Genomic DNA, 17327 nt, shown 5'->3' on the forward strand with positions numbered 1-17327 from the left:
AAACAATTACAAAGTCATTTTTAAATGTGCACATCTTTCTCAAAGAGTAGTCATTTTTGTGGCAGCATGCTGAACATACCTTGTAATGGAAGGACTCTAGGTATAAATGCAAATAAGAAACCAGGGCTGCAGAGTTCATGGGAATGTTGTGCTTCATAGTACACAATAAGGTAATGAAGAGCCCAGCTATATTGGACACCACTTTGAGGCGACTACACAGCAGCATGGCTCATCAGGCCAACAATGATCTCGTCAATATAGAGATGACAACGCATCAACTCATGCATCACTCGAGATCGAAGGTTCACCCAAAGCGGTGCTACTAACTTGAAATTGTGACTATGAAGTTGAAAAAAGATCAACTATTGAAGGGGGCTGTAGTCTACGTGTTACAATATGCTTTTTTACTAAGATTTTAAACACTTCATGTTCTGTAGCATCACAAAATAGGATATTGAAAGTAAATAACAAGCATAGTCACAATATGAATATAAAGTTAGAGTTACTTGCTTAAGGCACAAAAGCCAAACCCTCGTATAAATAGTTCTTGCCTTAAAATGGATGAGGTGATAATGAATTTGCTATCCAATGATGTCTGGTAGAATCGAGACTCAGATCATCATTATGAGCAAACGTCCGGAGGCAGTTCCTATCTATGGAGATACATTCTAATAACTGTCTGTAGACTACTATTGCAGGTAGAAATGTTTTCTTGTGGCATCGTAAGGTAATGACAGCAAATTTGCCTATGGAGATTTGGTATTGCTGCTTTTACTTGTGTGCAAATATTAGGACACTGTTTCAACTGGCTGTAGGACTTGAAATAATCATATTTGCAGTTTGTCCTCCTATTAAACTTTCTATTTGATGTACGATCACAGGATATTCAACAGAGTATCAATTACAGGTTCTAATATTTTGAACTTGAATGGTGAAATAGAGAGAGTAATAACATTTATTTTTAAGAGTTGATGATGACATCCTAACAATTTACGGTACCTAAATGGATACCTGCTTGAGGTGATGGGAGCTTTATTTACACTTCCTAGTTGTTCAAATGTGTGAACAAACAATTCAGAAATGGTTAATGACCTGGAGAGGCAAGCCTACTGCTCCAGATTTCCAACACATCTCACGCATGAACATAGCATAACATAGGCTTACCTAGATTTATTTGTGAGTTTGCATATGTCTGGCATAAAAGATCTGTCATTGCCATTGTCTTGCTAGTTTACTGTGATTAGCTTTGCCGCTTGCGTCTTTTGCAGCCGTCACAATATCCCTTTTTGTACAATATCACCATGTTTCTTTCCTAAGGTCTTCTCATGCCCAAAATGTTCCAAGTTGTTACTTTATGCATTCCCATCATGTAAGTCTGACGGGATCCTACTGACTTGGGGTGTGTGGGAAAAGGCTTGAGGGTTGGTTTGCAGTCAGTTGAGGTGGATTGGTGCTTGGTTTGGTATGTTGCAAGGGTTGTCTTAATAACTGACTATAGGGCAAAACTTGGGGTTGCAAATAATCAGGCTTAGTAGGACAGTGAAACTGAAAGATTTTTTTATGAGTTTGACTGGATGGTGCTGGGTTGTCTTTCAGCGGGATTGGGTTGTCTATGGATTGTGTTTTTAATGGTTTGGGCTTTTTTCCCCCCAGGAAAAGAAACAGGAGCAGATTCAGATTCTTATTAAGGGGACCTCGTGCAGCAAAACGGAACTCCAGAAGAGCCGGAAAGAGGTGTGTGGTCTTCAGTGGGGTTAATGTTGGTCTTTCTAGGGAAGTTGTCTCCTCACTAAGGAAATTGGGGGCTATATATAGTAGTCTGTGGTCTAGGTCTTTACTGAGAAGAGGATGTGATCAAGAGATGGATCTGGTACTTGGCCAGTGCATTACAAGTACCTGGTGTACTTGCAAAGAAGTACTCTGGTGTGCGGGTGTTTGCGATGGGGTCTAGGCAGTCTTGAAGTTAGTCATTGAGGATAGATGAATATGAGCCCACAAGAAATGTAGGTCCTCTATTGTAAGATTTTAGAAAACTAGGCATCGGGAAATAGTTGGGGGACTCTATGCAACTTGCGTGGTAGAGCATCTGCAAAGTATTCCTATGATGATCCCATTTCCACCATACATTTGGGAACATTTTTCCTGACTGTGCTAGGACCTTTCAGAACCAGTCACACTAACGGCTTCACAACGCGGAGAACTCGAAACATGACTAAGTTTTGGAAAGCCAGTGTAGCAGCCAGCCATTTTAATGTGAAGTGAAAGAGAAAAAAAGAACAAAAAATAGAGAGAATATTCCTTATTGCTGAGGCCTATAAACATGATTGAGATTTATTGAGCCAATGCAGAAGCCAACTACTTTAATTTGAAGAGAGGCAAAAGAATGAAAGAAAAAAGGAACAATAAATAGGATACTCATTACTGCAACAGGAATACAAAATCCAGTTTAGGATTATGGTATCGTGTTATTTAATTGAAGATGGAATATTCCAAATCAAGGAAATTGAGCGAGAGCTTTCAAACCAACAGATGATTTTGGATTGTTATTGATAATAAGAGAGATCAGGAAACATCCATTGATGCAGTCAGGTCCTGAAGAAGACAGACATCAGTCCTAGGGAGAATTTAGATGGTTTTCCATTGAAACTAGAAATGTTAAGATTTACATTGAAACAACAAGGAGCAGTTTATTATTAAAAAAAAAACTTTGGTCCCTCCTTGCAACCTGTAGTAGACAACTGTTTAGTTGAATTTTTATGTGCATGATTGTTATTAAATTTGCTTTACAATGCAACGGTCTGCCATAAAGTTTATGCAAAGGACAAACATCCAATTTTGCAGAAGCTTTATGTACATAGATTGTGATGGCTTCAATGACAAATTGTGTTTTGCACAACTATGCAGATTTGCACTTTTCATGCTTACCTTTGCACAATTTTTGATTAATGCAATTTTTGCAAATTTTTCTGATGAATTTTATTGTTTTGTGTCAATGTATTATTTGATCCATATTTGTATTTTAAGTATGTCTTTTGTAATATGTTAAATGAATGATATGCATGTGTCTGCCTGCACTGATCCATGATTACTCATAACAGCCCCAATTGAGAATTTAATGTGAATTTATTTTGAATTAAGTACTCGTGAGGCACCACCCTTGGTTTTTGTGATCGTTGATCCCCAGGTGCCTGCGAAGTTAGGGAAATACCCACCTTTAGGTTTGTGTGCTAGGACTTGAACACAAGGATGAAGCAGCTGTAATGTTGAGGAAAAATAAATTGTGCAGGGGCACATGGATAGCCATGTCTGCAAGAAGTGCACCTCCCTTACCATTTGCTCCCGGGTTAACCTCCAGCCCCATCTGCAAGGAAAGAGAGGGAGCATCATGGTGCACTTGTGCATCTTTGCACTTAATTTGACACGTGGGGCCTGATTCATGTAACCTTTTCCTATGGGATTGCACCATTATAAAACACTCCCATGAATCAGGCACTTAATATTTTATTCTTTCTCGCATGCATGTCCTGTGGCACAAGGGCTCAAGGCAGCTCATTGTCATTACTGAATTGCTCAGAGTCTGTTCTGCACACTCTGTTTCCAGTGTTTATGCTAGAGTAATTTCTGGCCCGTCTAGTCGCTGTCTAATTCACTTTTGTTAGGACACTCCTCACGACTACAACACTGGGAAGAGGTATTTCACCATTGACCAATGAAGGAGTTCAATCTACATGCAGAACAAGAGGATAAGTAGATATATTCTTTCTCAATGCACCTGGGCCAGGTGACACTTTCTTGTGTGTCCCTGGAAAGGATCTGGTTCTAGTAACCTGTCTTGCCACTGTGTGGTGGAAGCTACTGGATCAGCGCTGATGAGCCCACTTTACTCAATACTGGCAGCCCTGCTTTAGGTCTGCAAGGGTTATTACATGGTGAATTCTTGGGGTGCAGCTGCAGAGTAGTGCCTCGCTCCAGACTGAGGCCCCTGACCTCCCCCCAAGGCATACACTACACTCACAATTGTCACTAAGGGATCCTTGAGATCTTGGCATAAGCCTTCCAGATCTTTCGGGGGGGGGGGCCCATCAGGCTGCCAAGCAAAGTCTGAAAGGAGATGCCATCATAACAAGAGATAACTTTAATGGCAAAAACCTGGCATCATACAAAATAGCGGATGATCTATGAGTATTTTGTGAGGAATCCCAGGGTATTGTCACTACTTCCACAGGGGGGGGGGCTTTCTATGACGCTAGGGTGGTGAGACTGCTACCCGATAGTCCCCCTGGAGGTGGTTCTCAGTGTGTGGATCTCATGGGAGGGGAAACCACCTGTGGGATCAGTGACAACCTTTGTGGGAGAATGCAGTATCCCCGCCAATCACCTGACTGTGAGAAACCTGAGGGTATTCTCACTTCCGTTCCACCTGGATCCTCTTCTCAGGTGGCCGGGGGCGGCAATTACTGTTGGATAGATCTAGAGATCTAGATTCTAGAGAATCTGGGGGTGGACAAGCGAGGGAGAATCACCTGGGTGGAGGGTCCTTGGGGAATTAGGAATGGGGTAACTATTGGTGAAATATGGTATGCCCTTTGTTCTACTAATAACCAATCTACCCTTACTCCTCCCACAACATTTTTGGGTTGCGGTAAACATCTTCACTCATTTTTCCACCTGTAGCTGTGTAGATACCTGTAACTCTTACCATATCGTAGGATGACAGCAGCTCAACATCCACAAGGCCCATCTTCCAGCCTTCTGTAATGGCTTGGCCTCCTCAACTGGAAGTGATTGTTTGAGCTCCTTATTTATGGAGATTAGCCAGTGGTAAAAACCCTGTTGCCACCTCTGCTAGATTGTTCCATCCTCTGCAGCAACCTATTACACACCCTCTACTGAGTTTGTGGATCCAGTGCCTCCTGTGGATACTACTTCTAAAACACAAGACAAAAGACATATCTCACTATGAGGGTTTACTGGGCGATGAGAAGCTGCCTTCTTCTGTCAAGAGTTTCATGAGAGGATTAGTGTCTTGTTGGATTTTTGAACCTTCACAGCCCCAGAATCGATTCGTATAGATAAGTTCCTATAGCGGCAGTACTTTCGTGGAAACCGCAACAATCGGGCATTCCGTTACAACCTCATGTTAAGGAGGTCGACACAGCACAATTGACGGTGGTAGCAAATGCCTGGCTCAAGATATAGTCCCTGTGTCCACAACCATGTCTTCTCAAGTTCCTAAAAGGAGAGTGGGCGGACTTTGGTTCAGAAAGCAAGAAAGCATATTTAAACAGCGCTCTACACCTACATCAAATCAATTCAGAGGCCAACCTCTCCTCATGCCACCTTAAACTGTGGTTGAGATTGCAGGAAGCCATATTCAGGACTGAAAAGAGCAGTTCTTTTCAGGACTACATTAGGCCAAATAGGTGTCAATTGCCATCTTCGATCCTACTAATGTTTATGTAGACAGTGTTTATATTGGCCTCTAGGGTCTGGGCCTGAAAATCAGATGTGCCTGGCTAAAAAAACACATTAATTGCAGAGTCAGGAGCAGGTATTGTGCCTCCCATTTGATGGGACACAACTCTCCCACTCCATGACTGTTGAAGAATTGACGCAAGGCCAGAACGATCAACAACACAGCTCGACCAAGAAGACTCTGACATAAAAGTCTTGACAATGGCCTCATGGAACACCAGAGGACACGCCCACCTAACCAACCCAAACAATCAGGACCTCGGGGCCTTTGACATTTTATGCCTCCAAGAAACCTGGCTACTAGAGAAACCATCTTTGGACGGCTTCTCGATTGAGATTTCACCGGCATCTAAAGGCCTGTTTGGATGTCCCTCGTTTGGTCTCCTACTGGCAGCCCGTTTGGGATCAGGAATCGAGATCATCAAAAAATTAGCAGAGGCATACGGAATTCTAGCTGTCGTTACCTCATGGAGCCACCACGATCCTTGCTCCAGAGTCTGCACCACGTCTCAGATAGCCATCATAAACTTATACTGGAACCCCCAAAAAACATCCACAACAAACTTTTGCAACTCAGCAGCGGACGTCATCGACATATGTGTGGACTAAAACATGGCGCACACAATTATATGTGGAGACCTAAACGCCAAGTGCACACCCACCAGGAGCAGGATTGACACCCAGTGCACCCATAGTTCGGCAGAAGAAAGAGGAACAGCATGGCTGTCCTTAATGAACTCTTGCAATTTTCACAACGTGGCATGGCTGAAATCCTGGCAGTCCATCATCCTAACATGGGAACACAGCAACTCGAGAGCAACCCTCGACTACTTCTTCGTATCCAACAGCCTACTGTCATACATAGAATCCATCGAAGTTACGAGAACCAAAGAGAGTGACCACAACCTCCTCTCAGTGTCATGGACATCGGTCCGCCCACAGGGTAAAATGTACAACCCATCCGTGGAGGCTAACCACCAACAAACCAGGCTACGCTTGACAGCCTCCAATATCAAAAATATCACGGACAAATACAGAAGAGACATCCTAAGCAACTCCGACTCTGGAAAAAAGGAACTACACGATTACCTACCTTTTCTGCTAAAATACAAGGCGGCATTGAAAGGAGGGAAAACAACCTGTACTAAGATCAACCACGTGTACAACAAAACTTTGGTCGAAAAAAGAAGACTTGTGAGAAAACTGAAAAGATCAGCCATGACTCATAATACAGAAACGACATGGCTGGAATGGCAAGCAGAAGCCAAGATCTACAAATCATGGCTACAAAACCGTAGACATACCATGTACCAAAACGACGCAGAGGCTACGCTCAGGACGCTACGCACCAAAAGATCTAACGACTTTTGGTCACTCATCAAAAAATCAGATAGGACCCAGGATAATCAACTTACTAACGCGGTTTCAGAAGACAAGTGGGTCAAATTCTTGGAAGATCTGTTCGCCGCCCCGGCCGCCCAAAAAGCAGCTCCTCTACTAGAGACTGATGGCCCTTGGATCAACCTATCCCCGAAAGACAACATAAGAAAGGTTATTAAAAAACTGAAAACATCAAGAGCGCTGGGTCCCGACGGCCTAACAAACATCGACCTCAAACAAAATCTGGAGGAATGGACAAACTTCATCAGCATCCTATTCACGCATTGCAGAAAAACAAGATCAATCCCGACCTCGTGGACTCAATCAGTGGTGGTTCCCATATTCAAGCGAGGTAATAGAGAGGAGCCGGCTAACTACCGCCCAATTGCGTTACTAGACATCGGGAAAATCTTCGCCACCTTGCTACTTAAACGCTTCCAGACTTTGGCCAGAACATCACCGTCCGCTGACCTGTTTCAAATGGGCTTCCTAAAAACCAGAAGCATAGCAGTAAACCTCTTCCTATTGAATATAATAAAATCTAAAGTCAAGCAAGGAGCACCAACAGTTTTTCTGGCCTCCGTAGACCTTACAGGCCTTTGATAAAGTGGACAGAAGCATCCTGTGGACAAAACTAAAAGGGTGGAAGTGCCCGATTGAAATATTAGATCCTGTGATGGCTCTCCACACGCACACCAAACTACGAGTTCGCCTAAACCGTCAAGGTATCCTACCAAAGGAAATACCATCTGCACGGGGTAAAACAGGGCTGTCCACTAGCACACGCGCTATTCGTCACCTTCTTGGGAGACTACATGGACTCAAACATCCACCAGGGCCTTTCCGCCCAAATTAGGCAACGTCAACATGTCACGCATTCTATTTGCAGATGACCTGATCCTGTTAGACCAGACCCAAATTGGTCTTCAGCGACAACCAACTCACCAATTTTGCACGCTACATGGAAGCAAACAACTTAGAAATCAAAGAAAAAGATTATGATCCTAGAAAAAACATCTCTCGAAGAACAAAAGTAGCCAAAAATAGTTTCTGGACAACATCAGAATCGAAGTGGTTCCCCATTTCAAATACCTGGGAGTGTTAATTGACGGCTCCGCGAAAGAGCAAAAAATGCAGCAGACCCTAGGGGAAAAAACAAGGAACCTCGCAGCACAAATGAGTGATTGACGAGAAATATGGCAAATTTTCACTATTGCCATTCATCCAATTCTACAAGGGAAAAGTAGTACCCACCCTAACATACTGGATGGACGTGATCCTCAACATGCCTGCAGCAATCTGGCCCAAACTTGAAGGGCACTTATGGAAATCAATCCTTGGCCTGCCCAACTCGGTCTCTATAGCGATCATCAGGCGCAACCTGGGCCTCTTGTCCCTGGAATCAATAGTAGAGCAAAGCTCCATGCAATTATTCAGGAAAACTCTGCTCCCAGACACCCTGCCGATATATAAGATCGCCGCCACGGAGATAGCAAGCCCACACTCCAAAACTTTAACCGACTGGGCAGAGTCAAAAAACCAAGCTGAACGAGCTAGCCTGCACTGAAGACGATCTAAAAACAAACCCACTGAGGGTTCAATTTAATATGGAATGCCAAGACTGGATCGTAACATCTGACAAAGCACAAGACAACAAACTCGCAAAACACCTGCCTCCTAATTTCAACAAACTAAAAACTCTGTTGGCCTACTGCATTAAATTCCCGGACAAACGCTTAATGAAAACCTTCATGAGAGCACGCTTGAACCTGCTCCCTACTCAGAAAATCTGAGCCATCAGGCTGCAGACAAACAACAAGGAGTGCAGACTGTGTGGCTAGCCAAACAAACTGAAACCTTAAGACACCTTCTCATGCATTGTCCGGAGTTGAGACAGGAAAGAGCATTGTTACCTCCTTCCGCTATGCGCAGATGTTTGTCGTTGAAGAGCCCATATGGTGGAACAGATTGATGGCCGGAGAAAACATCAAATGGACCATCGCCTCTGTGAAACTGCTCGAAGCCGCCTTCAAAAAGATCAACCTACCTTCGAATCTGTTGAATTGAACATTTCACATCTACACACGATTTTTCCTTTCTGTCTGCCGGCTGGTCTATCGGCCACAGTTTACGGAACAGCTCTCACCTTGTAAAAATCGCAAACACGATTATACACATGTAATACATTTTTTAAAAAAAAGAAATAAATTGAACAAGGAAACTTCACATGCTAACCACACACTCTTAATGGCCATTACTAAGCCACAAAGCAAACCTTTTACTAACTGTGTCCAGAAAGTAGACAGGAGCAAGGCATTCCAATATTTTAAGGGATTTCAGTAGGCCCCAGCATCATAATTATCCCAGGGACACCTCTTCCCAATGCAAGAAGAGAGAGCGCACACCAACAAGGGTTTCTTCTTCTTCTCCTCCTCTGGTGCCTCTTCTGTCAATCACAGAAGCCTCCAAAACCCAAGTGGCAGTTACTATAGATGCTTGGAAGAATACTGCAAAGGGTTTTCATCTTCTCCCTCTCACTCATTTTCCTCCCATCCGTGAACAACTTCACTGTACCAAGGTTGGAAAGTTTTTGCAGTTAAATGCATGCTAATTGTTCATTTCACAAAAACTACAAAAGAGGTATACACAACACTCGGCTTCAACTCATATAGCCCAAATAAGTTAAAAGCGGTCACTCTTACACATATTCTTCCATGTGTTCATCAATGGGATTGATTGTGCACTCCTACCCTTCCGGATACCTCTGTGCAAATCCCAATTAGGATACCCCATCAGAAATACCTCCAGTTTGCCACAATGTTCTGTTACTTCCAGTTTAAAGTTCTTCCCTTTGGGCTCACTTCTACACCCAGGGTTTTCACCAGGCCATGGCAATGACAACCACCTTTGTTCATGAGCAGGGAATCCATAATTAACCTTACCTCAATGATTTGCTCCTTTGAGCTGTAAATCCCTTGAAAGATGCTACTCTCTAAACTTGAACTTGGCCTTATTTATTTTCCTGGTACTCGGTGTCAGAACTTATCCTGAAGCACACATAACTGTAGTACATACACCTGGAGTTTGGCACAAATCTGGGAACGCTGATTTCACCTCCAGAGAAAATTGTGGTTCTTTACTAACAGGGGAACACAGATGATTCCAGCATCAGCAGGTTTGGCTCTTCTGTTTTAAAGGATGTTAGGCCTAGTGCAGTCCTGCATCTGAATGGTTACCTATGAAACATACACAACTTCCTCTTTCACCCAGCAGTAGCATCAGCCTCTTTTGACACTATTAACTATATTGTGAGATGTCATGTTTGATGCAACCAGAGAATCTGATCTGAGGGGTTCCTTTCTACATATCGGCTCAGATATGTTGTATTGCTACTGTCGGGCACAATCTCCTGAGTCCTATGTTCAATCCCCAAAGTCACCTCCCTGACCTAAGCAAGTGTGCAGTACTTTCTCCTAGCTATGGTCAAAAAGCCAAGGCTACGTCTCTGCAGGGATGTGGTTTGACAGAAATTAAGTATAGCAATGTATTGTTAAAAGAAGGGAACAGTCCATACAAAGACCATTACCGGATTTAATTTCACCAAAATGGACAGATTTAGAGTAGTTCTCAGTATTTTTCTGCTTTCTATGGTCTAAAACACTGCTACGACATGGTGGTTATTTTGAAATGGTGCAAATATCTATTTCATACATTCAATATTGGTATCAATTCATTCCATATTGAGCACATTGTTGGCATAGGTACAATTCCAGGATAACTCCTCCTAATTCAAGGCAGTCAGGAGTGAACTAGATTTCTTGACACCTTCCTTTTAGCCTGGAGAAAAGAGTGTCGGATTAACGACACACTTCTGTCCAACTCCTAAGCTTCAGAAATACAGAGCAAACATATATTTAATGCAGGGAAAGTCAAGAGAACAGAAACACCAAGTAATAACATTGAGGTGCATACAGCGTTTTGTGCACACTGGAGCCAAAACACCACAAAGCCCAATGATCACATGAGCCTGACAACAGATGTAAGTGGTACCTTGATCACACCACAGGGTACAGAACCCTGCACAAGCCCACAGATACAAGAATATAGGAGAACAAGGCATCGGAGCACAAGGTGGAGGGTATGCAGTCTGCACCTACATTCATGAGGTGCTATAGGAAACCCCTTGGAAGTATTGCCGGCATCTGAACCCAAAAGCAACACAAGCAAGTTGACTGCTATGTCCACCTCCCAGTGCTGTTAAATCAGTATGCACAATCTGCATAACACATAGGAATGGGCATGTGGATGCACTACTTTTACCTGTTGCCTACTAGAGGGAACATTCTTGAAGTATCAGCAGCCTCTTGAGCCACATCCAATCAACAAAACTCAAACAGCTGGCACACGCACTAAAAAGAAAATTGCTGGCCTACACAAGATGCAACATCTGGGAGAAGACAAAGAAGAAACACTTCTGGCAAACACTACCAAACGTACCTTTTACTGAGCAGGCAGACATTTGTGATGAATCTAGTGAGATCATCACCGAGACCCCGGCATGGACCTCCTCTCATGTGGCTAGGGGAAGGCAAGCGCTGCCTGATCCTGACCCTGGTGGCAGCATTGAGTGAGGATCACATGGGAGGCGACTCCTATCAAGGGAAATTGGTGACCTCTTTTGATTCTCCTGTTCTCCCTGAAGCATTGATGGCATGTTGTAATGTAGAGAAATCAATTCTATAACATTTCCTAACTCTGATAACATCCAGTTCAGCAGTCCCATAGAAATTAATGGATATAAAAAGCTCTACCACATTATGAACTTCAATATCCATAATGCCAGTGGTATTGGGACGAGGAAGAAGAACCAGGAGTTAATGAGGTTTAGAAATGCCATTGAAGAGAATATACAGTCTAGTTGTTTGGATGCAGGGTACCTGAGGAGGACCTTTTAAAACTGAAGATGAAACACTGCTGTTGGATGGAGGAGGTGGAAGCAGAAGGAACCGTAGAGAGACTGCTCTCCCAAGCTGTAGCTTGGGAGCGAAGCATGTGCAGAGCAGCAGGTGTGCAGAAGAGCGAGGACAGGGTAGAGACAATGCCCACGATGAAACCGGGAGATCGAGAGAGCTGTGGTCGCAGGGAGCTGATCAGCCGAGACTCCCAGCGAGGGAGAGAGATGGAGACGCAGACGGTGCGAGAACCGGAGAGTTCTCTGAGACGCTGAAATGCCACAGATGAAAGCTGCTGGACCGCACAGTACCTAAGAAGCACAGTGAAGACGCCAAAAGTACCAGTGAGCCTCAGGAGAATTATAGGGCCCTGGGGTGCTCCGTAACGTTTTTCGGCACCCGTGAATAACCCATGGGAAGTCCGAGAGCGGAGTAAAAGAGAGGCAAGGACATATTAATGGAAAGCTTAATTAACACCCCTTATTGGCGAAACACAAGATGGCGAAAAAGGGCTGAATTTCCCATTTGAGAAGTCAAATTGGGAAACATGTAATCCACATTGCCAACAGCAAAGAGGCTATCTGAAAGAAGTGCACTCTCAAAGGGTGCAATTTCCCATTTATGAGAAGCCAAATTGGGGAAACCTGTAGCCCACATTTCAACAGCCAAAAGGCTGTCTAGAAGAAGCAAGCATACAGAAAGGGAACAATTCCCCATTTATGAGACGTCAACTTGGGGAAACCGGTAACCCATTATGCTGCTAAAGAAACCAACTGTAGTGGTAGGACTTTTCTTCCTGGCAGGAGAGTGAACCAGGAAAGATATCTTTTAGAGTTAGTCCTGGCAAGCGAGTAGACCAGGAGAGAAACGGTTGTTTGGAAGAAATGTGGTTGTGGTAAAAAGGTGTTGAAGAGGAGACATTGAGAATTATGTTCTTTTGACAAACTGTTGCATCACCAGTGGTGGTGGATGTCCTATCCTGACAAAAGCATTCCATTGGAAGAAACATTGTGGTGCTAAGATTTACTTTGGTAGTCTGAGAAAGACATTGTTTGGAGAAAACAATTGCCTTGGTTTATGAACTGGTATTTTGTGAAAGAAACGTTTACTTTAGTTTATTTATTTATAGAGCGCACCAAACCCTGAGGTATCTGGGCGCTTTACTTGAACATGGAAACAGTGGTTACAAAGACGAAACATATGGCAGTTGACTTGTGTTACATATCAAGTAAACATGCCAGACAGATGCACAGGATACTGTTACAGGATCATACAGGATACTGATAAAGGATAATGTGTTATGGTGAAACGGTTAAATTGATACAGCTAACAAATACAAGATGATACTGAGCTAGTTATTTAGTCAGACTATTAGTATGTTTTAGTTTTGCTGGACGAAGACCCACTCTTTTACTTTACTTCTGAAAGTCCAAAAGAATGGTTCAGCTCCAACTGCTGTAGGCAAGGAGTTCCAGAGTTTAGCTGCTAGCACCGGGAAGCTGGACCCTCCCACTTTTTGTAATTTATATTTAGTAATGGTGAGGCAGTGTAAGTAATTTGTTCTGGTAGGTCTGGAAGATTGGTTCCCGATGAATTTGTCAACTAGGTATTTTGGAGCTGTGTTGGAGAGGCATTTGTGCGTTATTACTAGGGTTCGAAGTGTGATTCTATCTTGCACTGGAAGCTACTGTGTGTCGCGTCTTATTGCTGAGACATGGTTCGTTCGTGGGATGTTAAGTGCAGATCTAAGTACGTTATTTTGTAATTTATTCAAGTTGCGTTTGTTGGATCCTAGATATAGAGTATTACAATAGTCCAGCTTGGATAGAATCAGCGCTCTGGCTAAGGTAATGCAACTGTTGGTAGATGGAAAAGGTTTGCATGCATTTATCAGCTTAGAAGTGTAAGCTGTTGCTGAGGCAGTTGCACTGACTTGCATTGTGAGGGAGAGTGTTGAGTTAAGGTAGATGCTGAGGGTTTTGACTTCGCTGGAGACTTTAATTATGTTCCCATCAATGTTGAAAGCTTTGTAATTGGAGTCAAGCTTGTTTAGAAGAGATAGAGCCTGTAAGAAGTAGCTCCGACTTGTCGTCATTCAGGCAGAGACCATGGGTAACCATCCATGCCTGAATGTGAATATAGATTTAGTTCAATGTTTTTGTATCTTTGTCATAGCAACCCGTAAGTGTGATGAGGACCTGTGTCTCATCTGCGTAGTTGGTGAAGGTGACACCCAGGTCGTCCAAGTGGTTGAACAGGAGCTTCGTAAAGATATTGTATAGAGTGGCGGAGACGCAGGAGCCCTGAGGGACTCCGCAGAGGATAGGAACTGGTTTGGCTGAGGCAGAAGGAACGAATACCCTCATAGTTCTGTTTGCTAAGAAGGATTGAATCCAGGCCGCGGCATTCAGGGAAAAAGAGGCTGCCGTAGTCAGATATCTGGTGATGGTAGCGTGGTCAGCCAAATCAAAAGCTGCTGAGAGGTCCGGCAGAAGGAGGATGGCCAGTTTTCATTTATCTTTAGATTCATCCATTTGGATTTTTAGATCGAGGAGGACCGTCTCAGTGCCATGTCTTGTCCTGAATCCTGATTGACACAGGCCTATGAGGTTATTGTCTTCAAGGTGCTTTTGTATTTGGAGATAAGCTGCTCTATCAAAGATTTTCAGGCGTAACGGTACAGTAGTTATAGGTCTGTAGTTGGACAGGGTATTAGGATCAGGGTTAGATTTTTTGAGGAGGGGCATGACCCAAGCCTCCTTGAGATTGTTTGGAACTGTGCAGGTTTCAAAAGATGCGTTAATCAGGGAATTAATGAACAGAGAAAGTTCCTTTTGCTCCTTCCTTTATGACAGTAGCTGGGCAAGTGTGCCCCTGACATCTGGAAGGTTTTAGTCTAGGTATGATGCTACCTCCTTAATGGAGACCGGGGAGAACTGAAATGGGTGGTCCAATATAGGTGGTGGGTCAGGAGGCTTGCTGATGTTGGTGCTCAGGGACAGGCTTTGCTTTTTGGCTTCTGTTTTGGAGTGCAGCATAGTTATTTTGTCCAATAGGGCTTTTTGGATATTTGCCTTATCGAGAAGGATATTGTGGAAAATAAATATTGCTTTGGGTTTTGTTTGTAGAAAAATTGACCAATTGGAAAGTCCCAATGGGTGGAAAATATATTTTGTTTTGAACTGAACAGATTTTTGTTGAAATAGAACTTGTTGAAGGTTATTCCTGAATTGACCCAGGGTAAGGCTGTGCAACCCGGGTCACAAAGAGTACTTTCAAAAACATTAATTTTGAACTTGTGCATTGTTTTGTCGAACTGAAGTTTCACCAACTATTCCTTGTGCATTGTGTTGTAAGTATTAGTGCGATTGTCAGAAACGATTGGACATTGGGTCCTTTTTTCTTTAGTTTTAGTTTGCTAAGTAGGGATACTCTCGTTAGGATATGGAAAGATAGGCGTTTATCTCACCCCTTTTATTTTAATAAAATAGCACACATTGATAAAAACGATACCCTTTTGTGCATCCGCTCGCACATTGGATGTGACACACGTTATACTAACTGTAATAAGCTTACTCTCTGCACTGAATCTATTGAGTATCTCCATGACCATCAGCCTGGCTTCAGAGCAGCCAGACACATGGAAACTGCTCTCCTGAACACCAGTGAAGATCTGCTCACAAATCTCAATTCTAGCCTTCCTTCTGTCCTCATCCTCCTTGACTGTTCCTCTGCTTTTGACATCGCTCAATCACACCACCCTGATCAATCGACTCTACGAGAACCTGGGCATCATGGATCGTGCCCTGGCATGGTTGACATCCATCCTCCTGGAACGACCCTCCCTCATTTCTCTCCACCACCTCTCTCGCCACAGTCCCCAAGGGCTCACCTCTCACCCTGGCTCTTCAAAGTCTACTTGGCCCCTTTGGCCCACCTTATATACCATCTCCTCTAACTTTCAGTGTTATGCAGATGACACTCTGCTCTCTTTCAGGCTCCCCTCAGCCTCCTCGCCTCTCGCGCTCATTCCTGACCGTCTATCCATGATTCAGGAGTGGTGCGCCTCGAACAATCTCTGCCTTAATGCCAGTCAGACTGAAATCATTCTCATTGGGACTCCTGCTCCTGCTTTCCCTCTCACTCTGGCCGCCCTCCTTGGACCCTGTTCCTTCGCGTTCCTGTGAGGCAAAAAACCTTGGTGTTATCTTTGACTCCGCTCTCTCCTTCTCTCCTCACATCACGGACCTTGTCAAGAAGGCCCACTACCAGCTGCACCTCATCAGATGTATTCTTCCTTTACTGACCTTCCCCAGAAGCTCACTGTCTCAAGAGCCCTGGTTCTCTCTAGGGTGGACTACTGTAACAGCCTCTTTCTCAATCTGATTTTCTCTACTCCGCTCTCTGCAACTAATCCAGAACAGGACTGCAAGACTTGTCCTTGCCCTCAAGCCCAGGGACCGAATCTCTCCAGCCCTGAAATCTCTCCACTGGCTCCCGGTGGCTGCAAGGATCAAGTTTAAGACCCTTTGCATTGTCCACAAGGCTTTCTGGGGCCGGGGCCCACACTACATCCAACACTCTCTTCCAAAACACCTTCCTTCTTGAGCCCTTCCCTTAGCCACCTCTAACTCTGAGACTCAGACTTTTTTCCAGGCAGAGAGTTTGGGGTAGATTTCTCTCCTCTGCAGGTGCCCTCCGTCTGGAGCGGCCTCCCTGCCCCTCTCAAACTTGAGCCGGACCACCTGAAGTTCTGGAAGCAGTTAAAGACCTTCATTTTCGCCTCTGCTTTCTCTCTCTCTCCCCTCCTGACCTACCTGTCTGCCACGCTGACTGGTTGCCTGGCTGCCCTCAGAGTCTCACTGGGTACCAGGCTTCTCTACGACCAGTAGCCCCTGCACTGCCTCTGGGCCTACCTCGCTGTAATTGGAACCCTAAAGTCCCCTGCCTCCTTGCTCTTACCCAGAGCAATGCTGCCCTGGCTGCACTTACCCCTGGCACTACCCATCTCCCTACCCCCTACACTTTGCGTTATCGCATCTAGCACGAATTGAATGACACAAGGCCTAGTAAGATCGTTTGTTTTGTCCTCCCTCTGTCTTCCCTATCTTTCCGTGCCTAGAAACACTTGTGTACAGACGCGTTCTAAATGACTTGTATCATAACGTGCATTTAAGAACATTGGATCAAACCTTTCCCAGCGACATGCAGATAACCTATAGCTATTTAATTCAAATGATTAATCCATTGCTTTGAGAAATTAGTGGTACAAGATTCTCTCCAATGCAGTCTGTTTCTATTTTAACTTAATATCAGATCATGGTATGTCACTAGCAATTGTGGATTCACATAAATGTCACTTTTATCACATTAATTCAACAGGGTTTAATGGTTCCCCTTAAATTTAAAAATGTGTTAAACACACAAAAAAGAAATTCAAATGTATGTAAGAGAATATGAACATGTATTCTATTATTTAACTCTGTGTTCAATGCTAGTTTTTTCCAACCAACATTTTCT

General features: G+C 43.8%; 1 protein-coding gene across 3 annotated transcripts in view; it reads left to right on the forward strand.

The window, feature by feature from the left end:
- HAUS5 (HAUS augmin like complex subunit 5) overlaps positions 1–17327 on the forward strand; it is a 740017-nt gene that overhangs the window by 319041 nt on the left and 403649 nt on the right. For all 3 annotated transcript variants that reach the window (XM_069604849.1, XM_069604848.1, XM_069604847.1), the window contains one exon: positions 1654–1734. In XM_069604849.1, the coding sequence (XP_069460950.1) occupies positions 1654–1734 (81 nt within the window). The remainder of the gene's footprint in view (positions 1–1653; positions 1735–17327) is intronic.

The sequence above is a fragment of the Ambystoma mexicanum genome, chromosome 1p (assembly GCF_040938575.1).
Source record: "Ambystoma mexicanum isolate Mex_15411 chromosome 1p, UKY_AmexF1_1, whole genome shotgun sequence".
NCBI classification, from domain to species: Eukaryota; Metazoa; Chordata; class Amphibia; order Caudata; family Ambystomatidae; genus Ambystoma; species Ambystoma mexicanum.